General features: G+C 51.5%; 1 protein-coding gene across 5 annotated transcripts in view; it reads left to right on the top strand.

Moving 5' to 3' along the window:
- CDHR2 (cadherin related family member 2) overlaps nucleotides 1-26,617 on the top strand; it is a 35,329-nt gene that overhangs the window by 1,696 nt on the left and 7,016 nt on the right. Inside the window, exons 2-22 of one of the 5 annotated variants that reach the window (XM_004737535.3) lie at nucleotides 5,108-5,187; nucleotides 7,851-7,930; nucleotides 8,118-8,183; nucleotides 8,456-8,527; nucleotides 12,637-12,776; nucleotides 12,893-12,946; nucleotides 14,149-14,238; nucleotides 16,409-16,498; nucleotides 17,137-17,262; nucleotides 17,340-17,486; nucleotides 17,771-17,846; nucleotides 17,935-18,050; nucleotides 18,170-18,403; nucleotides 19,635-19,790; nucleotides 19,873-20,034; nucleotides 20,313-20,374; nucleotides 20,647-20,890; nucleotides 22,822-23,061; nucleotides 24,858-24,927; nucleotides 25,076-25,681; nucleotides 26,291-26,362. In XM_004737535.3, the coding sequence (XP_004737592.1) occupies nucleotides 8,129-8,183; nucleotides 8,456-8,527; nucleotides 12,637-12,776; nucleotides 12,893-12,946; nucleotides 14,149-14,238; nucleotides 16,409-16,498; nucleotides 17,137-17,262; nucleotides 17,340-17,486; nucleotides 17,771-17,846; nucleotides 17,935-18,050; nucleotides 18,170-18,403; nucleotides 19,635-19,790; nucleotides 19,873-20,034; nucleotides 20,313-20,374; nucleotides 20,647-20,890; nucleotides 22,822-23,061; nucleotides 24,858-24,927; nucleotides 25,076-25,681; nucleotides 26,291-26,362 (2,812 nt within the window). In that variant the 5' untranslated portion in view covers nucleotides 5,108-5,187; nucleotides 7,851-7,930; nucleotides 8,118-8,128. Of the gene's footprint in view, nucleotides 1-5,107; nucleotides 5,188-7,850; nucleotides 7,974-8,117; nucleotides 8,184-8,455; nucleotides 8,528-12,636; nucleotides 12,777-12,892; nucleotides 12,947-14,148; nucleotides 14,239-16,408; nucleotides 16,499-17,136; nucleotides 17,263-17,339; nucleotides 17,487-17,770; nucleotides 17,847-17,934; nucleotides 18,051-18,169; nucleotides 18,404-19,634; nucleotides 19,791-19,872; nucleotides 20,035-20,312; nucleotides 20,375-20,646; nucleotides 20,891-22,821; nucleotides 23,062-24,857; nucleotides 24,928-25,075; nucleotides 25,682-26,290; nucleotides 26,363-26,617 lie in introns of all 5 variants that reach the window. The other 4 variants (XM_004737532.3, XM_004737540.3, XM_004737534.3 and 1 more) reach the window with 4 other exon arrangements.

The following is a 26,617-nucleotide window of genomic DNA, read 5'->3' as shown; positions in this document are numbered from 1 at the left end:
CCCACCTCCGGCATAGCAGAGGCCCTGGGTGGACGGCCCAGGGAAAGCCCGGGTGGGTTGGCACTGTGGAAGCCTGGGGCAGGGGGGCTGGCCAGGGCACCGTCCAAATCTCCCCCAGTCCCAGCCCATAGGCAGCTCCATTCCTGTCTTATTCATCTGCAATTGCTCTGTCCCCTGCTCCTGCTGGGAGGCCAGGAACCTCGGGGCCAGAGGAGGGACCGTCAATGCACCTGACCTGGCCTCAGAGGATGGAGAAAATTTGCACAGATGCAGAAGGCCAGGGAACGCATTCTGGGCAGAGGGGACGGCATATGCAAATGTCTGGAGGGAGGAAAATAGAGGGTGGGGACTGAGAAGGGAGCATTCAACGCCTCGGGACCACAGGAGAAGGTGGAGGGGGAGGAGCTTGTGTGGGAAGAGGAGTCAGGACCTATGAGGACTTAGCCCGCCAGGCTGAGGGGCAGGAAGTGTGTCGCCCAGCCAGCCCGAGCCCTGGCAGAGGTCTGTGCTGTGCCCAGTGAGTGGGAAGGCTCACTGGTGGGGCAGGTTCATTCTTGTTCCTTCTCTAGCTCACACAGGCCCTGTGAATTTTTTTCAAATGACCAAATCCAAAGGTGACACTCTGGACCGAAGAACTTTGGCCTCATTATGATCAAATGAGTGCGTGTGTCTGTGTGTGTGTAAAAAGTCTTGAACAAGGGGCCAAGACTGTGGGAAACCGAGCTCGGAGGCATGAAGTGGGGAGGAGAGGCAGGACCACAGCAAGAAAGAACACTGGGCTGGGAGGTATGGGAGGCAGAGGGGCGGCATCCCAGCTTTGCCCCCAGCTGGCTTGGGGGCATGGGGCAGGAGCCTTATCCACCCCCAGCTCAGGCATAAAGGGGATTGACAGCCACCTCTGCCTTCTAGGAGGATGGTCTGGACTAGATGCAGAGGAAAGACTTCAGGTCTGCCTTACTCTAATGTAGAGGGTCATCACTCTTGCCCCGAGTAAGGATTATCAGGCTTCTAGAGGCCCGTGAGAATGGAAGGGAGAAGTTGGAAGAAGCTTCCATGAGCCATGAGTGTAGCTGGCTCTAGGGAGGGGGCCTGGAGGTGGAGGCGTCAGGGACCCTGGAGGGCCAAGCTGCCTGTTAAGGCTGTTGTCCCTCTACCTTCCCCTAGGGTGTTCTTCCGTGTCTAGGGGAAGTCTGGCTGATGAGGAAGAGCAAACTGGAAGTGGGAAAGAGAGAGCACAGACTTCCCGCTCTGGGTTCTGATCCCATTAGTGACTGGATCATGTCCCTTCTGCTCCTGGACCATGGTGTGCAGAATGCTGAATGGCTCAGGGTGTGCCAGTCACAGCACCTGGCTCATCCTGACTATTTTTTCCACTCGAGGACTGGATCCTGAGGGCAGGAGTTTCCTGTTTTCCCAATTGCACTTTGTCATAGTGAAGAGAACACTTTGCATGCCTGTGGCATCATGTTCAATGACTAATTGTCCTGTGGGACTGACTCACCTCTGAAGGAGGGGAAGGAGGGGAACAAAAGAGGTGAGAGGTGAGGTCCAAGATTGCACAGAGAGAGGACGTCAGGGCTGGCTGCATCCAGTCAGGGTTAAGGTGACCTGGAGTTTGCTCACACGATGGATGAACCATCACTGGTGTCTAACATCTGTGGGCTTGCCGTGCGCTCACGCCATCATCCCACCACCATCCCACTGCAGCCTCCAACAGCTCCACCTGTCTTTCCACGTTCATCATCTAGTAGAGCTTATCTCCAGTGTTCTCTGGTTAAGTTGTGTCCAGCTCAGTGTCTGACGCAAAGTAGACATTCCTTCTATGACAGGTATTGCTGCTCCTTCGTGACCCTTAACAGCTGCCACGTATCCGCTGACACCTTGGTGACAGCTTTGTTGACCATTCCTTAGTGTTTCCACGCTTAGTTTAGTTCTGTTTTCCATGATTATAAATAACTGCTTGTGATGAACAGTTTGCCACAGCAAGAGATTCCTTATTTTTGGTTAGCTGGATTACCAGGTCAGAGAGGACAAATCTTCTGAAGGTTTGGGGTTCACAGCTTATGTGGGGTTTTCCTCTCCTGCTGGAGCCCTGGGGGAAGGTGAGGGCTGCACCCTTCCCTCTGTGTATGGGAGAGTCCCTCTCCCTTCTAGCTGTGAGCTCCTCTGAGTTCTCTGTCTGCAAAATGGGTTCCTGGGGAGATTAAATTATGTGAATTTCAAATGTTCTGCCTCTAAATCTCTCCACATTTCTATTCCTGCCTCTTCTCTCCAGCCCTGCTGCCACCATTTCAATCCACCAGCACGTAGCAGCTAGAAAGATCTTTTAGAAAAGCAAATTAGTCTCTGTCATTCCCCTGCTTAAACCTTGAAATGACCCTCTGTTTTTCTTAGACTAAAGCAGACCGTCCTCACCGAGTCTTATGGGGCCAGGCATGATCTGCCTCTGCCTGCCTCCCCATCCCCGCCTCTCTCCCTGCCCCTCTCTCCCTTTGCTCCAGCCATATTCCAATTTCTGGAACACACCTGGTTCTTAGTTGGCCAGGGGCCATCTCTCATATTGGCAGAGTTACCCGGAGCAACCTTGTAACAGTGCTCGCTTTAGCAGTGTAACATGGGAATGAATTTTTAAAAAAGATTTTACTTATTCATTTGAGACAGAGATACACACACACACACACACACACACACACACAGAGAGAGAGAGAGAGAGAGAGAGAGAGAGAGAGAGCCCATAAGCAGGGTGAGAGGCATAGGGAGAGGGAGAAGCAGACTTCCTGCTCACTGGGGGCTTGATCTCAGGACACGGAGATCATGACCTGAGTCGAAAGCAAAAGGTCAACCATCTGAGTCACCCAGGTGTCTTGGGACTGAATTTTTTTTTTTAATATTTTATTTTTAAGTACTCTGTACACCCATCATGGGACTCGAACTCACAACCCCCACGTTAAGAGTCGCATGCTTTACCCACTGGGAACTGAATTTTAAAAAATTTAAATAATACTACAAGATTTATAATGACAATCCACCTCTGAGTTGGCTTTTCCCACATTTTTGTTTGATTTGGTTTGGATTTTTTGGCACCTGTCCCTAGTGTTCAGGTTTCTGTGATGTGTTCTTTTTGCCTATTTCCATGGTGGAAATGCTTCCACCCGGGCTCACTTCAAACCATGAACATAATGCCAACCAGCTTCTAAACTTCCTGAAGCTATGGCGGCTTTCAGTAGCAGCTCTAGTGTGTGATGGCACCGTCTTCCCCTCAGTGTCTGATGCTCCCTGTTCATGATAAAGAACAAGGCTCTGGGTCCAGTGATGTCCCTGGGTTGGGGGGGAGCTTGTCTTTTGGAAGCCACTTCATAAAGTGATCCAAAGGAGGCCCCCACGTTTCAGAATCTGTGTTTTTTTTTTTCTCTTGAATGGTCCATTTTATCTGGTTTTTGTTGTTGTTGTTGTTTTGTTTTTTCTGGTGGTTTGGGGAGGTGTCCATTTTTTTTTGTTTTGTTTTGTTTTTAAGATTTTTAAAATTATTTATTTATTTGACAGGCAGATCACAAGTAGGCAGAGAGGCAGGCAGAGAGAGGGAGAGAGAGGAGGAGGTAGGATCCCTGCTGAGCAGAGAGCCTGATGCAGGGCTCGATCCCAGGACCCTGAGATCATGACCTGAGCTGAAGGCAGAGGCTTTAAACCACTGAGCCACCCAGGTGCCCCTACCATTTTTGTTTTTTTTTTTAAAGATGTTATTTATTTGACAGAAAGATAGAGATAGCAATAGAGAGAGAGAGAACACGAGCTGGGAGCAGAGGGAAAAGCAGGATCCCCGCTGAGCAAGGAGCCCCACACGGATCCCAGGATCCTGGAATCATGACCCGAGGGAAGGCAGATGCTTCACTGACTGAGCCTCCCAGGGTGACGCAACGGGGAAATGTCCTATCATCTGTCAGTGCTTTAAGGACTGAGACAGGGAGAGGGGCTGAGAGTGTCCCCATTTGTTGTGCAGTCTTTCACATAGTCCCCTGTTTTGCTGTGGGGCCCCACCTCCACCAGTCCTACTGCCCTGGAGTCCAGAGCTCTCTGATTCAGCCTCTCCAGGTACATTATCTAGTGTTGGGGGGTAGGGTGTCAGCCCTTGACTGCATGGAGTGGGGAGTGGTATCTGGGAGTCTAATGACTTCACATGGATACTTTTTTTTTTTTAAGATTTTATTTATTTATTTGACAGAGAGAGATCACAAGTAGGCAGAGAGGCAGGCAGAGAGAAAGAGGGAAGCAGGCTCCCCGCCAAGCAGAGAGCCGATATGGGGCTCCATCCCAGGACCCTGGGATCATAACCTGAGCCAAAGGCAGAGGCTCAACCCACTGAGCCACCCAGGCGCCTCACATGGATACTTTTAACCAATTTTCCTGCTTTTAGGCCACCCCACACCTTTGTTTTCAGAGGGTTCTAGAAGCTTCAATACTTCAGCTTTGCTAGGGTTTTGAGCTGGCTTCCTGTGGGTGCCATCCCTACCCTTGTTTTATTTATTTATATTTGTTTGTTTGTTTATTTAATTGTTATGAGGTGGGGGAGGAGCAGAGGGAGAGGGAGACAAGCAGATTCCGCACTGAGTGCAGAGCCCAGCACGGGGTTCAATCCCAGAACCCTGAGATCATGACCTTAGCTGAAAACAAGAGTCGGATACTTAACTGACTGAGCCACCCAGGCGCCCCCCCCTCTAGTTTTAACTGTCACTAGCTTTGGGGCACCTGGGTGGCTTGGTCGGTTGAAGGTCTGCCTTCGGCTTTGGTCATGGTCCCAGGGTCCTGGGATGGAGCCCTGCCTCGGGCTCCCTGCTTGGCAGGAAGCCTACTTCTCCCTCTCTCTGCCTGCCGCTCTGCCTGCTTGTGCTCTCTCTCTCTCTGTCGAGTACATTAAAAGAAAAAAAATTGTAACTGTCACTAGCTTGAAAAGTTGCTCATCTCTTATCAACTCTGTTGAACTTCTAAAATCTTTACCACCATTTTAATGAGGTTTCGAGAGGGAGGAAGTGGAGATAAATGTTGAATCCTCCATGCTGAACCGGAAGCTCCCTCCTCCACTCCTCACAGGATACCCTCTTCTTCCCTTCAGACATGTCCCTTCCTCAGAGACTCCGCCCTGTATGCTCCCATTAGCTGCTGCCGCATAACACACCACCCCAAGACTTACTGGTAAGCAGCAGCAGTCGTTTATTATGACTAGAAATCTGCTCAGCATGGGTGGCTCATTAGGAGGGAGAGCATCCATCTTGGGATGGTTTATGCCCACGGCTTACTCAAACGGGTGGATGTTGGCTATTCGCTGGGAGCTCAACTGGGCTGTTGGCCAGGGGCTTTGGTTCTTGTCCACGTGAGTTTCTTCAAGAGACTGCTGGGGTTTTCTTTCTGTGCCCCTGGAAAGGGCACAGCGTCTCTGGGGCCATATTGTATCCATCAGTCATGGCGGCTGCCCAGAGGTCTTAATTATAAAACCAGTGGGATTTTTAAAAATTTTTATTTATTTATTTGACAGAGAAAGACAGCGAGAGAGGGAACATAAGCAGGGGGAGTGGGAGAGGGAAAAGCAGGGCTCCATCCCAGGGACCTGGGATCATGACCTGAGCCGAAGGCAGATGCTTAATGACTGAGCCACCCAGGCACCCAACCGGTGGGATTTTTAATTTATGGAGATGGCTGTGTAACAACAAAGAAAGCCTAAGGCCATTGAGAGATTTTTGTCTCGATTTTCTAGAGAAGGGGGCTTGCCATACCATGCACGGCCACATGGGGGGAGCATTGGGTCAGGAGGCAGAAGGAGAACGGAGAAAGCATGATCTAGAGCCTTAATGCATTTTCCATGGGGAGGAAGGTGGGAAGGAAGTTGCAGGTCAACCAGTAGAGCAAGCTGAGCACCGAACAGTTGGAATAATTTGCACTGGCTCTTGAAGGGGTCGTCCTTAGTTACCCATTGCTTAGTCCTGGGGAGACTCAGGGCAGGGAACAATTCTGACTTGGTGTGTGAGTTAAACAAAGGAGGGAGTTGGAGTGTGGGCTCTGGATTGGTTGGTTTGTATAGGAGAGGAGTGTTTGCAGGCAAGTCATTTGCCATCTCTAGGAACTAGCTCCCCTGGGAAAGGATGGTGAGGCCCCCGAGATATTAAAACCTCATAAACAGAGAAAGTAAAAACATCTCATCTCTTGCTGGGAGCAGAGTCAGAAGGTCTGTGGCCCTCTTTATCTGCCTAAAGTAGCAGCCTTCTTCAGGCTCTCACAGTAGCCTCGTTCTCTTTCTTCATAGCACGGAAGGCAGCAAGCAGTTAGACTTGTTTACCTGTTTAGGGTCTGTCTTATTCACTAAGCTGTCGGCTCGATGAAGGCATCCCCTTGGCTCTTTTTGCTCGTAATTATTCTCCCGGTGCTGGGAAAAAGGTCTAGCACATAGGGGACCATGGACATCCCTAAATAATTATTAAAAGAAAGAAAGAATGAATGAATGAATGAATGAATGAATCAGGGTACCCAGAACATGGTAGGTGCTCAGGAAATGTCAGCAGATATTTAAGATGCCAACCCTCCTGATACGCCTGTGGTTTTCCCAGCAGTGAAGGAAAACGGGGTGTACCTGTGGCCTGGCGAGGCATGAGGGGTGAAACGGGGCATGGTTAGAAATGGTTAGAAAAGACCCAGGGGAGGGAGGTGGCAGTCAGACATGGAGGGTCTATGAAAGCCCTTCTATGGCGTTTGGACTCAGGCGGTGGGAAGCCATTAAAGGGCTTGGAATGGGGGGTGCCTGGGTGGCTCAGTGGGTTAAGCACCTGCCTTTGGCTCAGGTCATGATCTCAGGGTCCTGGGATCGAGTCCCACATCGGGCTCCCTGCTCAGTGGGGAGCCTGATTCTCCCTCTGCCTCTGCTGCTCCCCCTTCTTGTGCTCTGTCTCTCTCTCTCACTTGCTCTCATTCTATCACAAATAAATAAATAAAATCTAAAAAAAAAAAAAAAGGCTTGGAATGGGGAGGGAGGTCATCAGAGGGGTTGAGGAAGGATTACTTGAGCTGAGCGGACTGGACTAGAGACTGAAGGGAGGGAGGCCTGGAGGAGGGCTGAGCCAGGCGAGGGGGGAAGGTGGCTGTGAGTGTGGCCACTGCGGGATGGAGACAAATGCAGGGGTCATCAGAGATGGATAGGGGCACTCCAGAAAAGGGGAGTCAAGGGTGACCTGGGCAAATGGGTGCATTCCTGAGGCGGGAACTTGGGAGGAGGGGAGCATGGCATGAGGGAGAAGACTTCTGGGTTTTGATGCAGTTTCTTTGTCAAGGTTCAGCTGTGGCAGCCCTTCTTGCTCTGCTGTTTCTTTCTCTTCCCCTTGGAGGACCCGCATCTTTTGGAATAAGCCATAGATTGGGGTCATTTTCTCTTGGTTCTCCCATGGCTTTGGAGTCCTTCCCAAACTGACTTGACTAGGGAACCCTCCCACTGTGCGGCATCTTACAGGGCCAGGGTTCCAGGGAGCACACTTTGGGAAAGGCTGCCAAGGCGGCTATTAAATGAATCAGCAAGTAGGAGAAGGGAACTTGCCCACCCATAGAACATCTGGATTGTCCTCAATAAGTCACAGTCCCTCTTTAGGTACCTGATTTTGAAGTATGCTATTAGCTTAGACACTTGACATAGGCAGGGTAGTTTAGTGGTTGAGGGAATGAATTCTAGAGTCCCAAACTCCTGTGTTCAGAGCAAAGTCTTGTCATTGATGCCCTGTGCGGCCTCAGGAAAGCCCTTTCCTCTCTCAGCCACCTCACAGTTGCAACGATAGCGAGATTACACATACAATGTGCTTACAGCTGTCCCTGTTACACAGGACGCTGAATTCTGGAGTCAAGCTCGGGGTCATTCTCAGGCTGGAATTCTGGACCAGGCTCAGCTACCCTGCCTACCCCTGTGGGTTTCCCCCCCACTACTCTGGAACTTCTGGAAAAGGGCTGTGAGTGACAGGAGCCCTGGAGGTTGGGGAACTGCTGAGTTGGAGTGGGGGGTGGGCTCAGCTCAGACCCAGACAGAGGGAGGGTCCACCAAAGGGAGGGAGGCCTTGGGACAGTAGCCCCTTCTTTGTTCCTTCTTCCTTCAGGTCCTCCAGACATGATGGCATGGCCGTGGCTGTCCTGCCTCCTGCTTCTTACCCTCGTGGTGTCTGGTGGGTACCTCCCCTCCCCCACTAGAGTAACACTAGCCTGCGGATCCTTGGCAAGACCCTCTAGAAGAGAGTGACACTGCCTCATCAGCAAATTCCCAGCTCCTATGACCTAGACCCCTGCTTGGTGGCCCTGGGGAGGCCTAGGGAGGAGTCCAGGCCCAGGCGGGTGAGCTGAGCTGAAGCTGGGACTGGTATGGTCTCCCACAGAGGGCCAGAGGGGGTCAGGCTTCACAGGGGCATCCAAGTGTTCTAAGTGCTCTCTGTTTCTACAGTGACAGCCAACACGGCCCCAGTGTTCTTAGGAAACATGTCAAGAGTGAATTTGCCTGAGGACCTACCAGTGGGTGAGTGACCATCCCTGTGCACAGACTGTGCCAAGCCCTTACCCACAGAGGGTCCCAGGGTCTCCCTTATGGGCTTGCTTCCCATCCTGCAGCCCCGTGGCTCATCACGGGGCGAGGGTGGCCTGGAGGGAGTTTGTTCTAGAATTTGTTTTCTTCTCTTCAGCTTTTGTGTCAGGGCTCTCACATGGCGTCAAGTAACCAAGACACCGCACGAGAACATTCTTCCTGTTTCCCATCTCTGGCTGGTGTTTCCGATGCCCCAAAGAGAGAGGATCCATCTGGGACCGTTCTTTCTCTCCCACCTCTCACACTTGCTAACCTCCCTCCACTCTCTGCTTTTCTCCCCCCTAAACAGGAAGCAGGTCTCAGGCTCAAAGCCTTTCACAGACTTCTCACCGGAAGTGAATATTGTGTTTTACTTCCATTGCCTTTGTTCACAGAGCTGCTTTCTATCTATGGCAAGTGAAATGGATTTCTATTTACAGCCACAATCTAAAGCTTGCTTTTATTTTCTTTTTTGAAAAGATTCTTAAACATTTATTTGAGAGACAGAGAGAACACGCATGGGGACAGGGGCAGAGGGAGAGGGAGAGAGAATCTCAAGCAGACTCTATACTGAGTGTGGAGCCCAAAGTGGGGCTTGGCCCCGAAACCCTGAGATCATGATCTGAGCTGAAACCAAGAGTCAGACACTTAACTGACTGAACCACCCGGGCATCCCTAAAGCTTATTTAATATAAATGTATTTACATGAAATGCTAAGTCGATTAAAAAAAGGATCATAAAGAACGAGACACTGGATATGGTAAAGATCACGGCAGCGTACAAGAGAGAATGACATCTGGGAAGCATCGTTTTGGAAGAAGCTGCAGGGACTGAAGACCTAATTCCCAGCAGGCAGGATATGGGTTGGGGAAACGGAAATGAAAGATGTCTCCTCGACTCCCCAGCCCTGGGGCTCCTGCACACTCTGCCCTCCGCAACCCTCCCACCCCTGAAACAGAAAACCAATAGCTTTATTGTTCAGAGCAGTGCACCTCCCTCCCCGAGCCAGATCAAATGAGGATCTTTGATAACCACATGGCTTTGCTCTGGGCTTTCTTAAACCAAAGGGCGATTTCCTTCTTCCTGAGATAAATTCTATAGCTCTCTTACCATGGGAAAGCACTTTCTGTGAGATTTTTTTTTTCAAGTATGCCATTTAGACTTTCTATTTTGAAGTATAATATATGTGCAGGAAAGTGCATTGAATCACATGGAATAACCACTGGATCCGGAACTAGAATGTTGCCAAAAGCTCCAGGTCCCCCTCTCTCGTCCCTCGGTCGCTTCCTGTCCTTTCTTCCCTACACAAGACTTCTTTTCCTGACACTAACACTGTACCACAGATCTGTTTCATCAGGCAGACTTTTAAAAAATATATATAGGGGCGCCTGGACGGCTCAGCAGATTGGGGCCTCTGCCTTCGGCTCAGGTCATGATCCCAGGGTCCTGGGATCGAGCCCCGCATCGGTCTCTCTGCTCGGCAGGGAGCCTGCTTCCTCCTTCTCTCTCTCTGCCTGCCTCTCAGCCTGCTTGTCATCTCTGCCTGTCAAATAAATAAATAAAATCTTAAAAAAATTAAATAATAATAATAATGATAATAAATTAAAAAATATATAATTATGATGTTTTAAGTACCAAGTTTAGTTTAGTGACAAACATACATAATTCTTATTTTTTTTAAGATTTTATTTATTTGTTTGATAGAGAGAGAGCACAAGTAGGCAGAGCAGCAGGCAGAGGGAGAGGGAGAAGCAGGCTCTCCAGTAGGCCGGGAGCCTGATGCAGACTCAATCCCAGGACCCTGGGATCAGGACCTGAGCCGAAGACAGCTGCTTAAGTGACTGAGCCACCTGGACGCCCCAAACATATGTAATTCTTAATATGCAGAGACCTAATATAGGTCTTTTATTTTTATAGATTTTATTTTAATTACATTAAATTTTTTAAAAATAAAAATTACATTTAATTTTTTAAAAATATTTTGTTTATTTAGTTGACAGAGAGAGACAGTAAGACAGGAAACACAAGCAGGAGAGGAGGGAGAGGGAGAAGCAGACTCCCCACCGAGCAGGGAGCCTGATGTGGGGCTCAATCCCAGGACCCTGAGATCATGGCCTGAGCGGAAGGCAGATGTTTAGTAACTGAGCCACCCAGGCACCCCTACATTTAATTTTTTTAGGCCACTTTTTAAAAAAGGATTTTATTTATTTATTTATTTAGAGAGTGTGTGAGCAGCTGGGAGGGGCAGAGGGAGAGAGAGGCTCTCGGGCAGATTCCACACTCAGCACAAAGCCCAGTCCTGGGGCTTGATCCCACAACCCAGATCCCGCAACCCCAAGACAACAACCTGAGCTGAAATCAAGAATTGGAGGCTTAATTGACTGACCCATCCAACTCCCCTTCAGGTCAACTTTTAAAGAGCATTTCTGGGACACTTGGGTGGCTCAGTCAGTTAAGCATCTGCCTTTGGCTCAGGTCATGATCCCGGGGTCCTGGGATTGAGTCCCAAATCAGGCTCCCTGCTCAGTGGGAAGCCTGCTTCTCCCTCTCCCACTCTCCCTGCTTGTGTTCCCTCTCTTGTGCTCTCCCTCTCTGTCAAATACATAAATAAAAATCTTAAAAAAAGAAAAAAGAGCATTTCCTCCCTGATGCATGTTTCTATTCCCCCAGTCAAATATATACACGTAAGGGTTTATGCCCATCCACACACCTCCTGGATTTCCTTCGGTATAAAGGTCACATCTTTTTGCACTTTAACTGAATCGGGTTTATCTTACCATTGAGGTAGTCATTTAACACAGAGTGACTTTTCTCCCCCCAGAAGCAGTCATTACATTGATAGTGTGTCTCATAATTGAGGAAACATAAAATAGACACCGACATCATCTTTGTAGAATGTTGGTTTGGTGATCTTCCTAGAGGAGGGGGTCTTGGTGGGGAAGGACTTTAATCAAGCTTTCTGAGTTGTTGTGGGAGGGACTGTTGGGCCAGAGAAGAGCAGCCTTGGGGGCACAGCATGGAACCTGTCGCTGAAGAGCTATTATGGACAGGAGGGGTGGGCTGGTCCGCTGAGGCCCTCAGGCTGAGCATGGGGCCGCAGGGTCCCATGGAATTTGTTGTGGCACTTTTGAACTTTATGGGTCCCTGACTCTATATTAAAATTATATTTTATGATAGAAATGAAACATTCTTGTAGGTCTCCTAAAAGTCTCATAGGCCCTGGGTTCCATACCTCATGGACAGAACAGATGAGGCCTTTGGGTTCCCACAGCTGGGACTTACAGGGAAACACACTTTGGGGAAATGGAGAAAGCCCTTGCTAAGGGACAGTTGTCTGACAATGGAAGGAGGTGGCTGAGAAGAGCGTAACGTTTCTTGGTGGCAGAGCAGAGGCTGGGTGGATTAATGGAGGTAAGGTCTTGGAGCAGGGCTGGATGAATCTGTAAAAGTTTCTTTGAGATTGGAGAGTCGATGGCCTTGGGATCTTCGAGTCCCCCGATATCTCCAAGCCCCTGCCTTGCCCAGGGACATGCCCTCTGGGGCACAGTGAAAGAATGGGGGCCCCTGGCTAGCAGTAGATGCTCACCGGACCAAGTGGTGTTTCTGGCAGGCTCTGAGCAAGCTCTCTGGGTGAAGGGAGGGCTTTGAGGTGACCCAGGCACCCCCAGAGGGACTTCAGGAGTCCCCTGTCCAAGGATGTCCCCAGCAGCTGCACGCCAGACACTTCCCCTCCAGGTGTCTTTGGTCTCCTCTCAAAAAATGCCAGGCAGGGAATTCCAGGGCCAGGAGAAAGGGTGATGCCTGGATCGCAGCCCACCCTGCCATGTCCAGGGCAGAAGGGGTCATCCCCTGGAGGAAATCAGCATGTTGTTATCAAAGCCATTGTGCAGGTGCCAAGCAACAAAATCAAACCTGACGTTTATGGCCACCATGGCCAGAGCCCTGGTGGCTGGGAGGTCCCAGATTTCTGCACACAGAGAAGACAGGCCCCCTAGCCCAGCTCAGCCAGGCCAGTGCTGAAAGAGGTGACCATGGACTGTGGGCATTCCCTGTCCCACCTCCAGGTGCCGAGGCCTTCTGGTTGGTCGCTCAGGACCAGGACAATGATACACTGACCTATGGGATTAGTGGCCCAGATGCCTCCGTCTTCTCTGTCACTCCGACCACCGGGGAAGTGAAGCTGGCTAACCCTCTGGACTATGAGGTAAACGGCAGCAGCCTTGGAAGACCCCAGGAGGGGCATGGGGAGGTGGGGGCCCTCCCTGTGCCCTCACCCTGAGCAGAGGCTCACCTGGGATCTCTTCTCCCAACCTGCTGCAGACCGCCTACTTGCTCCACATCATCATCTCCGTGACCGACCATCACAACAAGCCAGTGAGTTAGTTGGAAGTGGGGAGGGGAGGGGAGGTGGCCCTGGAATCGGAGAGCAGGGCACTAGAGGCCCCTCCGGCCTGCATCCGCTACCTCAAGCAAGCAGAGAGGGCCCTAGTTAACAAAAACTGAATTCAATGTTTATTTTCATCTAAATTATACTCATCCATTTTGGGCCACACAATATTACCAAGATATTAACATTATTATTAATTTACTTTAGTTACATAAAGATCTCACCTACATCATAAGTTTAATTGTATTAATTTATGTTAATACAAATATTAATAAAAAACAAGTGCTAAATACCTCCCTCTCTTAGCTCTTCCGAGGCAGTACTTTCAACTCTCTGGGCTAAACGTGTTCGTGTCAGCACTCAGATTTCTAAATGACACACTGACACCACTGTACCTTACATCTGTGAAAGTTGAGGATTTTGTCTTTAAAATACACTCCCCAAGCCCTGTCCATTAAGAAAAATCATTTTAATGACTTGGACATTCATGAATATATTCTCTTTGTAAACATCTCAAAAGCTGCAGCTCAAGCTTGAGTCCCCTGGGTAGACCCTTTCCAGCCCGCTCCCAGCCAAAACGTCCAGTCACAGTTCTGCCACACCCCTCACTATGCATTTACATATATATGCATCCCTGGAAGAAAGATTGTAGTTTTGGTGCATTTCTTGAAACCCAGATGGGATCCTACTGAACATAGTATCTTGAACTGCCCTGTCCAATTCAACAATCAGCTTTGGAGCTCTGCCGTGTCTCCTCATGAGCTGCCCGTTTCTTGTACTATTTTCCATTTGGGGACATACCATGATGCTTTAGCTGGTCTCCTTGGACAGACACTTAGGTTGTCCGCAGCTTAAAACTATGGCAAACACATCTGAAATGAACATTCCTGTAGAAGAACAGACACATTGCAGATTTTTTCAAAATGACCTAATTATGTCTGCAACTTCCTCTGAAATGGTTCTGTAAACATGTGGAGAGAGAGATCAAACAATGGCTAAATCTGGGTGAAGAGTTTTGGGAGTTTTGTGTATATATTCTGGTGTTTGAAATTGTATCAAAAACGAGAGTACCCCAACTATTGCCAAAGTGCTTGAGAAACGAAGCCAACTTGCAGTCTCAGCCAGACACTCCTTTTGTCTTCTCAAGCTCTTGCATTTTCCAGGCTCACTTGAGGTTTCTCACCTGCAGGTGCAGAGGCCAATGCAGGTGATTGTGGAGGATAGAAATGACAATGCTCCTGTTTTCCAGAATACTGGCTTCTCCACCAGCATCAATGAGGTAACATCTGCCCTAGAGGGGTGTGTGTGTGTGTGTGTGTGTGTGTGTGTGTGATGCAGGCTTCCCAGAAGCTCTTCTCAGGGTGCAAAGGACCAGAGACAGCCAGCAGGGGGGTCCAGGATCGGGGAAAAGCACCCCTCAAAAGGGGTAGCTGCAGGAACCAAATTCAGGGGAATGTAACCCCAGGGAATACTTACAGCAACATGTTACAAACAACAAGACTGGATGAGAATGATTCCAGTTATGAAAGCAAATTTTTTTGAAAAACAAAGAGAATTTATTTTTTCATGTATCTGAAAAATTTAGAGGTATACTAACTTCAAGCATGATGAATCCAGGTACTCAAGCCATGCCAGCAAGAAGAGATTTCTCGGGGCACCTGGGTGGCTCAGTGGGTTAAGCCTCTGCCTTCAGCTCAGGTCATGATCCCAGGGTCCTGGGATCGAGTCCCACGTCAGGTTCTCTGCTAAGCAGGGAGCCTGCTTCCCCTCTCTCTCTGCCTGCCTCTCTGCCTACTTGTGATCTCTGTCTGTCAAATAAATAAATAAAATCTTTAAAAAAAAGAAAAAAGGGGGGAAAAAAAGAAGAGATTTCTCTCTACTTCTCAGCTCTGCTTATCTTGTTGCCTCCATCCTTGGGTAAGAGGGCCATTCTCTCTTGTGGTGATAAGAGAGCAGCTCCACTCTTTGTAAGTTGGACACAGACTGTCTCTTTCTCCATTGTCCTGGCCAAAACTCCAGGATTGACTATCATTGGCCCATTTGGGGTCATGTGCCTATCAACCTAGGGGTTCAGAATACTCTGTTTGGCCAGGTCTACATCATGAGGCACCCCCACCTAGCAGGGGAGGGCAAGCCCACTAGAACCACCTGCATGGGGAAGAGGTTCCCCAGTGGTCCCTGAGCAGCAATCACAACACCACTCCTGGATCTTCATAACCATATGGCTTTGAAGATGTATGAGATGTGGGGCCCCACACTAGGTCAGGCATAAGACCAGTGAGGTCCAGGCAGCCATTTGACAGACTTTGATGGAGCACCCACTGGATACCAGGCACTGTCCTTGGTGCTGAGACTACCCGGTAAATAAGGCAGACCTAGTCTTACCACCCTCAGTAGCTTGCATTCTAATGAAGAATATCGACAATAATCAATGAAACATTAAATAAGCAGGATTAGGGTGGCTGGGTTGCTCAGTGGGTTAAGCCACTGCCTTCGGCTCAGGTCATGATCTCAGGGTCCTAGGATCGAGTCCCGCATCTGGCTCTCTGCTCAGCAGGGAGCCTGCTTCCCTCTCTCTCTCTGCCTGCCTCTCTGTCTACTTGTGATCTCTCTCTGTCAAATAAATAAATAAAATTTTAAAAATAAATAAATAAATAAGCAGGATTATTTCAGGTGGCATTAAGCTCCACGAGGAGCATAAAACAGGGTAAAATGAAAGAAAGTGACATGGAAGGGGGCTGGCTCAGGTTGAGCGACCAGGAAAGGCTTTTCTGAGTAGGTGACATCTGAACAGAGACCTACATGGCAAGAAGGCGCCAGCTGTGGGATGCTCCAGGGGAAGAATGTTCCAGGCAGGGGAACAGCAGATTCAATGGCTCCAAGCTGGGAATGAATTTGGAGTGTTCTAGGCATAGCCAGGAAGCTGGTGTGAATGGAGGGTAGAAGGTGAGGAGAAGGTGAGCTCAGAGAATTAGCCAGTGGCCTAGACCTCAAAGGGCTATAGAAGCAGGGTGGAGTGCATTCTGGGGAACCATTGCGGGGGGGTTAGCACAAGAGTAATGTGGTCTGATTCAGGATTTTCAAAGATCACGTTGGCCACTGTGTAGAAATACTGAAAGTGTGGACAGGTCACAGGGGGCAAAGGCTTCCCCAGAGAACCTTCCAGCTCTGCAGAGTGCTGTCTGGAATGTACTGCTGTAGGCTGTAGAAAGCCCACAGGAAGAGCTGGGCAGTGGCACATCCTTGGTTCTGGAATGGCTGTACTCTGTTCCCTGCCCTCTCTCCCCCAAACTGTCTCCAGAGGCCCAGCCCAGGTGGGAAAGAAAGGGGAACACTGGGTTTCAGGCTCTAGAAGGTGTTATGTCTATGGTACAACTGGGGACACAAGCTCGAGGGGTGGACATGAGTGCTCGGTCATGGAGGGGATGGATTGGAATTCCTCATTACAGACCCTGCCAGTCGGCTCCCTGGTATTCTCTGTGCTGGCCAAGGACCCAGACACGGGGTCTGCAGGAGTGGTGGTGTACTCCATAGAGAAGGTGAGCATGGGCCAGTCCTGTGGGAATATGGGCCCCACTGCCTCTCATGGCCACCAGAGGGCAGCATGTCACACACAGCCTACAGGAACCTTGAGTGTTGGGGTGAGGACAGGGTCTTAGTGGTGGCCCAGCCCCGGCTTCCAAACCTTTTGCTGGCCCCCTCTGAACTTCACTTGGCCAAGCTACCTAAGGGTCCCTTCTGTGGACAGGGCCCTTCTTCCCTTCTTCCCCACCCTTTTGCCTGGGGCACTGTCTGCATCCCTGTTGGGTTCGTGTGACATCACCAGGTGTCTGATACACAGAAGAGGAAACTGAGAAGTACAGTGTCTTGTCCAAGGTCACACAGACAGCGGGGGCTGTGACCCCAGTTCTCCTGAAGACAAGTTTGCTAGCTATATTTGCTAGCTATAGCTCCTATCTCCCAAGTGCCTATGATGAGCCTAGCACATTCATTACCCCATTTGACTTTCCTCTCAACCCGCTGCTGACATATCTGAGCTCATTTCCCAGAGGTGGAAACTGAGGCTCAGAGAGGTTATGTGACCTGGTGAGGGTGGCAGGGCTGATCAATAGCAGAGCTAGGGTTCAAGTCCCAGTCTGTCTGAAAGAGGTTCTGGCTTGACTGTGCTCTGCCCTAGGTCATCCCTAGCACTGAGGAGAGCCAGCACCTCTTCAAGATCTTACCCAATGGCTCCATCATCCTCAACGGCAGCCTCAGCTACAACAACAAGAGTGCCTTCTATCAGTTGGAGCTGAAGGCCTCTGTGAGTGGGGGTGGAGGAGCAGATGGAGGGGCCCCACAACCTGAGGCCTGGCCTTACGGAGACCTGTTTCCCCACAGGACTCAGGTGGCATATACAACAACACCTTCATCATCCGCAACTCTTCACATGTCTTCCTGTTCATCTCTGTGGTCGATGAGCCAGACCTGGACCCCCAGTTTGTCAGGGAGATTTACTCAGCCTCTGTGGCTGAGAATGCACCCCAGGTGTGCCGGAGGACCCGGGGGGGTCTGGGTGGACACAAGAGGCAGGGAAAGGGGGCGCCTGGGTGGCTCAGTGGGTTAAGCCTCTGCCTTCGGCTCGGGTCATGATCTCAGGGTCCTGGAATCAAATCCCACATTAGGCCCTCTGCTCAGCGGGGAGCCTGCTTCTTCCTCTCTCTCTGCCTACTTGTGATCTCTGTCTGTCAAATAAATAAATAAAATCTTTAAAAAAAAAAAAGAGGCAGAAAAAGGGCCTGGGACTCTTATTCAGCTGGTTCTCTGCACAGGGAGAATCGGTGCTGAAGGTAGAGGCTGTGGATAGTGACAAAGGCATTAATGACCCGGTGACCTACAGCATTTCCAGTGAGAATGGGGGTGTCCCCAGGTGGAGGAAGGGATGGGAGCTCTGTCAGAGCTACTGGAAGCAGCAGCTCCCACTGCCTCTCTCCAGACTCCACAATGCCCGGCTGGTTTGACATCGGGCCGGATGGGGTGATCAGGGTCACCGGTTCCCTGGACCGTGAGCAGCTGCTGGAGGAGGATGAGGAGGTGAAGGTGCAGGTCACGGTGAGTGAGGGGTCCACTGCTTCTTTTGTACCCGAACTTCAACTTCTGACCTTTGATCTCTGTTCTCTCTGAGCCTTGGTTCTCTGACCTCTGCTTTCTGGCTTCTGCTCGGGTCCCAGGCCACCGAGATGCACCCCAACATCTATGGACAAAATGCCACGGTGAGCACATGGGTCACGCTGATGGTGACAGATGTCAATGACCACAAACCTGAGTTCTACAACTGCAGCCTCCCGGCCTGCACCTTCTCCCCCCAAGAGGCCCAAGTCAACTTCACCGGCTACGTGGATGAGCATGCCTCCACCCGCATCCCCATCGACAGCCTCACCATGGTGGTCTACGACCCAGACAAGGTAGGGGCGCCCAGGCAAGGGGTGGCTGGGTGAGGGTCATGGTGGGAGATGGCTAGGGGAGATGGTGGGGAGTGACCCATAGGACAAGGTACCCAGATGTGAAGTGGGGAGGGAGCGGAGGGTGGGGGATGGTGGTAATGGTCATGAGCGGCGGTGGAAAATCGAAGTTGTTCGGTGACATTTGGAAATGTTGGGTGATGTTACACCGATGTGTAGTTTTGTGCTCAGGGCGGTGCTAGGTGCTGGTAAGCAGAAAGACAACACTGAGTGGGGGTTGATATTTTGCTAGGTAATGTTGAGTGGCGTCGAGGAGAGGGTGGTGATGGGTGCTTGGTGAAGTTGAGGGATGTTGAGGGATGTGGCAGTGTTGAGCATAAAGTAGCCTAAGTGGGTATGAAGTTGGAGGTGTATTCTTTTTATTTTTTATTTTTATTTTTTTTTAAGATTTTATTTATTTATTTGACAGAGATCACAAGTAGGCAGGGAGGCAGGCAGAGAGAGAGAGAGAGGAGGAAGCAGGCTCCCTGCTGAGCAGAGAGCCCGATGTGGGGCTCGGCTCGATCCCAGGATCCTGGGAACATGACCTGAGCTGAAGGCAGAGGCTTTAACCCACTGAGCCACCCAGGCGCCCCTGGAGGTGTATTCTTAAGTGGACATTGATACTGAGTGGTGGGCAGTCTGGGTGGTATTGAACAATGACTACCTATAGACAATGTTTGGTAGTATTTGGTGATATTGAGTTGGTACAGTATGTGGGTGGAGGAGGTGTCGGGTGGTGGTAGATGGGTAGGTGTGTTGAGTTGGTGGTTGGCGTTGAGTGGAGTGGAAAGGGTGTGGAATGGAGGGTGATGTGGGTAATGGGGTGACTTTGGATGTTGCTGGTGGTTGGTGTTGGTATGGTGGCTGACTGTGTTGAGTGGGGGTTGGTAAAGAAGACCCAGGAATGTCTTCTGGGAGTGAGGGGAATGTGTCCAGGCTCTGTCTTTCCAGCCCAAACCAGGATCCCAGTCACCTGCAGATGTCTTCTAACGAGCCCACCTTTGCAGGGAACAGTGAGCAGCCCCGCTTCCCCAGGTTCCTCTTGCCGCAGTCTCTTGAGAGCCTCCCCTCATGGGACTTCAGAGGCAGGGCCTCCTGACATATGCACCTACAGCCAGGATTAGGGGCAAGGGGCAGGGTGGTGCATTGCAGGGGTTGGGGTCTCTACTATACCTTAAACCCATCTCCACAGGGCAACAATGGCACCTTCCTGCTATCTGTGGGGGGACCTGATGCTGAAGCTTTCAGCGTCTCCCCAGATCGGGCAGCAGGCTCCACGGACGTGCAGGTGTTGGTGAGAGCCCCCGAGCTGGTGGACTATGAGGATAAGACAGTGATGCTGGTGCAGGTGAGGGGTGTTCTGGGCCAGCAGGGAGCTCAGCCCATGGGCCCTCTGGTCCCCACACTGCTGATTCTTCCTCTATCCTCAGGTCGTGGCTACTGACTCAGTCAGTGGGAACGCCTCCATCGCCCTGGTGACCATCCACCTTAGAGACATTAATGACCACCGGCCCACATTCCCCTACAGCTTTTACAACCTCAGTATCTGGGAGCACAGTGCAGACGGCACTGTGGTCACCGACAGCATTCATGTGAGTGAGGATGACCCTGTGGGGCTGGCCTCGGTGAGACACGAAGAAACACGGACCTGGGGACCGTGACCCTGCCCATGTCTATCATCTGATGTCCTCAGGCTCAAGCCAGCATGCACACGTGTGTGTGGGGGGTGTCTATTTGTAAATCGGAGTGTGTCAGGCGTTCTCCCTTTGTGACAGGAAGCAGTACAGTCCTGTCCCCTTCGAGCGCTTGGCTGGCAGCGAGTACCATCATTTCCAAACCATGTCCCATTGTCTAACTCTCTGCCCCACAGGCCTTTGACCCTGACACAGGAGAGGGGGGCCGCATCACCTACAGCCTGCTTCCAGGGAACGGGTAAGGTCTCAGGGTGGGCGGAGGGGGGGCAGCAGGCAGATGAGTGGGGCCCGGGCCTGCCTCGCTGCCTTGCTATGGGGCTAGGGTGCAGGCAAACTCTAGGACACCCAGTTCCATTTCAATTTCAGATAAACAACAGATAATCTGTTTAGTATAAGTGGATGGCAAATATCGCAGGGGACATACTTCAATATTTTTGACAGTTTATCTGCGATTCTAACTCAAGTGGGCATCTTGTATTTTTGTTGCCTCCCTCTGGCCACGCTGCACAGGGCAGACATCTTTGAGGTGGACCAGGGCTCAGGCACAGTGACAGTGAGGAACGGTGAGGCGTTGGACCGAGAGAAGCAGGCCGAGTACTACCTGACGTTGCAGGCCACGGACGGTGGGAACTTGTCAGCCTCCACTACGCTGCACATTGTCCTGCTGGACATCAACGACAACAGGCCTGTGGTCAGCGGCTCCTACAACATCTTTGTGCAGGAGGAGGAGGGCGACGTCTTTGTGACCATCCAGGTGTGGATAGGACAGGGACGGGCTCTGTGATCATGGCGGCCCTGGGTTGGAATCTGGGCTCTCCTCTGTGGTTCCTGAGAAAGTTAATCCATCTCCCGGGCCTCTGTCTCCTCTTTGGAAAATGAGGACAATCATGGTCCTTGTTCCCAGGGTCACTGGGGATCCATGAGATAATATGTGTAAAGTGTTCAGCACAAAGCCCAGCACAGAGCACGCACTCAAAAATATATTAGCCCCTTTAATTCCAGCCCCTCTCTCATTCCAGAAAGGATTTGAGGTGACTTTGATTAAAAATTCAGGTAAAAAAATTGGAGAAATAAGGAAAAAGAGAAAATGAGAGCGGTGTTGCTAATGGGCACAAAAGTAAAGTTAGAACAGAGAACCATGCTACTGCCAGGAGGGCAGCTGAACATTCAGTTCTGAGCTTTCTGATGGCCAGTGCAAAAAGGGAAATAACAGCGGCCAGGTTCGCAGAGTCTATGAGATTAAAAACCCACGATTGGCTCCAAAGACATATCAGAGACACGTGTCTCCCAGAGTCATCTGAAAAGGGGGCCTTGGAAGAAGTGGGAAAGAAACCAGGTGCTCAGAATGACAATCATGTGGCCACAGAGCGCTCTCCCACTCCTGGAGCTGTGAGGTTTCCAGAGCACATTCCCATCTCTGGTGTCTTGATTGACGTGGGAAGTAGGTGCTCTGATGGTCCCCAGGTCACAGAAGGGGAACCCTGAGGCTCAGAGAAGTTCAGCGACTTTTTTGGGTGGCATAGCCAATAGGTGGCAGCCCTGAAACCAGAGCACAGAACTTTCTGCCAGGGAAACCTGGGCCTTTGCTTCTTGCTCCTCTGGTCTGTGGGTTCCTTGGGGCAGGAGCATTTCAGATCTGCCGCTGTAACTAATAGGAGCCCTGAGACGAGCTTGGTGAATTAACTGGCCTGAATTCAAAGTGCTAAGAGGGGAAAAGACAGGATCAGGCTACTGGAAAAATCATCTCTGGCTGTCTGTAGGGGAGGTATTTAATAAACAACATCCCAAAGGATCTGAGATGAAAGAATGGGGGAGGGAAAAGACTAGGTTCCAAGTCAGAGTAGCCCAGCTCCGGATTCAAAGCCACGTTTGCCGAAGAACCTGCTATGCATTAGGCTCTCTGCTGGGTCCCTGTCCTCTGAGACGAATCCACCATAATGCCCACCACACAGGACTCTCAGTTAGGGGAAGAGCGCTGGAGAGTCACCCAAGGGTGTCACTTGTGTTGTGCTGAAGATAGCTCAGGGGAAGTGGAGGCCCAGGGGAATCACCAGCCTGGCCCGGAGTCAGGCAGAGAGGCATAGAGGGGAAGGCTTATGCAAAGGCCCGGGAGCATGATGGAACCTGCTGTAGTCTTCATGCTGGGTCACCCCAAAGGCAAACCAAGCACACGTTCAGGACGCTGTCAGGACAAGAACACACACACACACACACAGGAGTTGGGTGAAGAATCAATTAGCTGTTTTACAGCACTAAAGTAGTCGTTGTGGGAAAATCAGAATCTTGTTGGACTTCACCCCGTTTACACTTGTTTGCTTTTGACTTTTGAGTATCTATGATATGCTGCCCCACGCCTGCTGTCCACTAGGACCTCAGCTCCCTACGGGCACTGTCTTGATCACGGCTCTAGTGTCTAGAACGGGGCCGGACACCTGGGAGTGTGCAGTAAATGTCTGTGGGATCGAGGAACAAGCTCAGGGCTGAATACCTCAGAATCCTGCAAGCTGTTGATGTGACCCTCCTTGATGGGACACTGAGGCCGAGAGATGAGCCTGTGTCCCACCGGCTTTAGGCCTGGTTACTGTCCTTGTGGGCCGGTGCTGGAAGGGAAGGCCAGGCTGCAGGGGAGGCGCTGGGGAGCTGGGAAGCCCCAATAACTGATGCTGGATGCTGGTTCTCGCATAGGCTCGGGACGATGACCAGCCCCACAACAACAACAGCCGTCTGCATTTCAGCCTGCTGCCCGGCGCCTACAGCCATAACTTCTCGGTAGACCCCGGTAAAGGGATCCTCAGGAACCTGGGGCCCCTGGACCGAGAGGCCATTGAACCTGCCCTGGGGGGCCGGATCGTGCTGACCGTGCTTGTGTCTGACTGCGGCAAGCCGGTCCTCAGCACTGAAGTCAACGTCACCATTAACGTGGAGGTGAGGCCTGGCTCAGCTGTGGGCAGGATGCCAGGATGGGCCCCGTGTTAGGGAGCTCCCAACAGGTGCCCGGCACCCCCACACCTCCAGCTGGAGTCACATTTCTGCCCTTTGTGGTAGGGTGGGCAAGAGAGTTCTGGAAGCAGGCCTCTTGGGTTAAGATTCTGGCTCTGTTGTGGGGCTTTAGGCAACCACTCAGCCTCTCTGTGTCCTCAAGTTCCTCATCTGTAAAATGGTGACAAAAATGCCAGAAAGTGAGTTAACGAGTGGAAGGTGCTTTGCAGAGTGCCGGACCCAGGGGAGGTCCTCAGTGTTTCCATTTGCCCCCTAATTCCATGGTTTTACTCTCCCCAGTTTGGGTCACTTGCGGTCAACAGAGTTCTGGGAACAGATGATCCCCCTTATGATGTATCAGGTCATCACAAGGTCGGGAGCCTAGTGACGTCACAACACCCATGTGGTCCACCTCTCTTCATGTATGGGGGCATGTCATCATCTCACATCAGCATGACAAGTAGGATGAGTGCAGGACAATCACATATTTTGAGAGAGGAGAGAGAGAGACCACATTCACACTGACTGCTATCACAGTATATTGTTACCATTGTTCTATTTAGTATTAGTTATTGTTGATCTCTTCCTATGCCTAATTTGTAAATTAAACTTTATCACGGGTATGTTTGCTCAGGAAAAAAAAAAAATAGCGCGTATAGGGCTCAGTACCAGGTTCCAGGCATCTGCTGGGGAGTCTTGGAACGTTTCTCCCACAGATGAAGCAGGAACTATTTACTCTTGGTTCTAGCTATAATTCACGAAGTTCTACTGAAACTCTCCTATCGCCTCACCACCATTCACAGGCAAAGAGAAGGGGTGAAAAATCAGCATTTACAGGGTTTACTGCATACCTGGCCCTGCAAGATAGAGATGGTGAATACCATTTTATTGACCAAGAAACTGAGGCACGGAGGGTGAGAGTCTTGCCTAGAGCCACAGAATGGGGTTTTGAACCCGATCTGTCTGGTTCTTAGGCTGCCACCAGCTCCCAGGGCACCTTCCTCTAAAGAAGTGTTGTAACAAATGTGTGCCTCTCCAATGTCTATGATGTGGATGGTGCCCCCTAGGCCTGTGGAGTGCACAGCCTGCACCACCCCACAGGGCACCCCTGTGTGTCACTGGGTTGGGATGTCCCTGTCTGGCCCAGCTTGACTCACCATGTCTTGGATTTATTCTGTTGGTCTCACTGTTTCCACAAAGGCCCATGGCCCAGGCTTTCCCTTGTCCCCTCTTTTTGCCTATCCTTCCTGAGCTCAGCTGACCCCAGGACCCTTGCTCTGTGCTCAGGCAGAGCTGAACTCCAGGAGCCTGCCAAGGCTCAGGCCTGGTCCTGGCCTTAGACACCCACTGTCTTCCATTCTTGCCTACCCTCTCCGGCCCTGGCCACCTACACCTACAGAGACTGACACTGTCTGGCTGGGCCAGACGGGGACGCCGATAGGAGCTCAACTCCCCTTCTGGAAAGCAGAGTCTGAGATGGCTCTGAGTCGTGGTCAGAGAAGCAGGGAGGAGTGGGGCCACCCCACAGGGGTGGTGCAGGCTGTGCCTGTGAGCTCCAGGTGTGCGCCCTGGCCTGGTTCTGTCCTCTCAGAGGCACTTTTCTCACTGGTGAAGTGCGGAGATGCTGACAGAGAGTCTGTGCCTTGGGTCAGAGGAAACACGAGCTTCTCAGACTGGCTCTGGGGAGACCGAACCGTGGGGACTCCTAAGGTTCATGTGCTCAGAATTTCCTTTGCCTGCAGGACATTAATGACAACCTGCCCATCTTCAACCAGTCCGTCTACTCCTTCTCAGTGAAGGAGAGGGACCGAGGTAAGTCTTCTCTGGGTCAGGCCGGGCACTGGGGCAGGGGTCAGGCGAGGTGTTGAATCCCTCCCGGGGGCACTTGAGGGAGGCGAGGGCAGGGGAAGCCTCCGGTGGCTGCGCCCGGGGTCCCTGTGCAGTCTGCCCTCCTCCACAGGCGAGCTGGTGGGTGTGGTGACTGCCTGGGACGCGGATCAGACGGAAGCTAACAACCGCATCAGCTTCCTCCTGTCGGGGAGCGGCGCCAACAACTTCGTGCTGCGTGGCTTAGTGCTGGGGTCCGGGTGGGCTGAGGGCCGCCTCTGGCTGCCCTCAGATGTGAGCCTGGACTATGAGACACAGGCCTCCTACAATCTGACTGTGAGTGCTGAGAACCCAGACCCCCACGGGAGAGAGGCCACAGCAGGAGTCTCTGTGGCCGTGGAGGACGTGAACGATGAGCCCCCCACTCTGGACCCAGCCTCCCTCCAGGGCATCCGGGTCTCTGAGAATGGCTCACAGCATGGCCTGGTGGCCCAGGTGGTGGCCTGGGACGTGGATACCTTGTCCCAGCTGGAGATACAACTTGTGAACGTCATCTGTACCAAGGCCGGGGTCAACGTGGGCAGCCTGTGCCGTGGCTGGTTCTCCGTGCTGGCCAATGGCTCAGTGTTCATCAGTCAGAGTGAGGCCATCGACTATGAGTCCTGTGACCTGGTCACGCTGGTTGTGCGGGCCTGGGACATCACCACGGACCCCCGCTTCCTGGCCCACAGTGACAACGGTGAGGTGGCCCAGCCTGCAGGGCCCAGGAGGCTGCTGCACAGGGGCCAGGACACATGTAAAGCATTTAGCATGGTGCCTGGCCCAGAGCCACTTGTGAGGCAGGGTGAAGGGGAGGGCAGCTGTCACCGTGCTCATAGCCCACCTCTGACTGTGGTTGCTAGAGGAACTGCACTAACAGCTAGCCTACTCCGAGACAGTCCTGACCCTGAGAGCTGTGCCAGGCACCATAAAAGTCCTCCTGTGTGTCCTTCCCACACTACTGGTAGGCTAGGTGACCCTGTTCAATTTTACAGATGAGGAAACTGAGGCACACAGTGCCAGTAACCTAGCTTACACAGCTAACGAGTAAGAGGTGGGACATTCCCCGGCCGGGCTCAGTCCTTGCCGGATGACCTTGGACAAGTGCTCCCCTCTCTGAAGTATGGGGAGGATACTTCCTGCCACAAAGGCCAGAGGAAACTGAGTGGGCATCCCTGGGCAGGAGCAGGGGAGGGGGTGTGTATGGGAGATGCGTGGGAGGGAGGCAGCAGAAAGCATGGCTGAGGCCCAGGCCTTCTGGGTCAGGCCTTGACCCAGAGGCCAGAACCAGCCAAACTTATTCCTGTAGGAAGTCTTGCCATCACCATCGAGGACATGAATGACAACGCCCCCTATTTTCTGCCTGAAAATAAGACTTTCGGTAAGCGGCCAGCCTTTCCCTCCATACTCTGCCAGGATTTCCTTCGGGCAGCTCCCATAGGCCCTCTTCCGACCCCAGGTTGGCCCGTGGAGAGAAAGGAAGGCCTCCAATCCACCTCTCCCCCAAAGTTTCAACAAGTGGGGAGATCTGAGTTTTCAGCCCAGCTCTGCCCCAACTCATAATATCGGACCCCGGGCCAGGCCCTCCCCTCTGGGCCTCAGTTTCCTCATCTGCACAATGAGAGGTGGATGGGTT

This window comes from Mustela putorius, unplaced genomic scaffold (genome assembly GCF_011764305.1).
Source record: "Mustela putorius furo isolate JIRA1106 unplaced genomic scaffold, ASM1176430v1.1 tig00000145_pilon_pilon_pilon, whole genome shotgun sequence".
NCBI classification, from domain to species: Eukaryota; Metazoa; Chordata; class Mammalia; order Carnivora; family Mustelidae; genus Mustela; species Mustela putorius.
The sequence above is the reverse complement of the archived record's forward strand: the minus strand, read 5'-3'. Positions and strand labels throughout refer to the sequence as shown.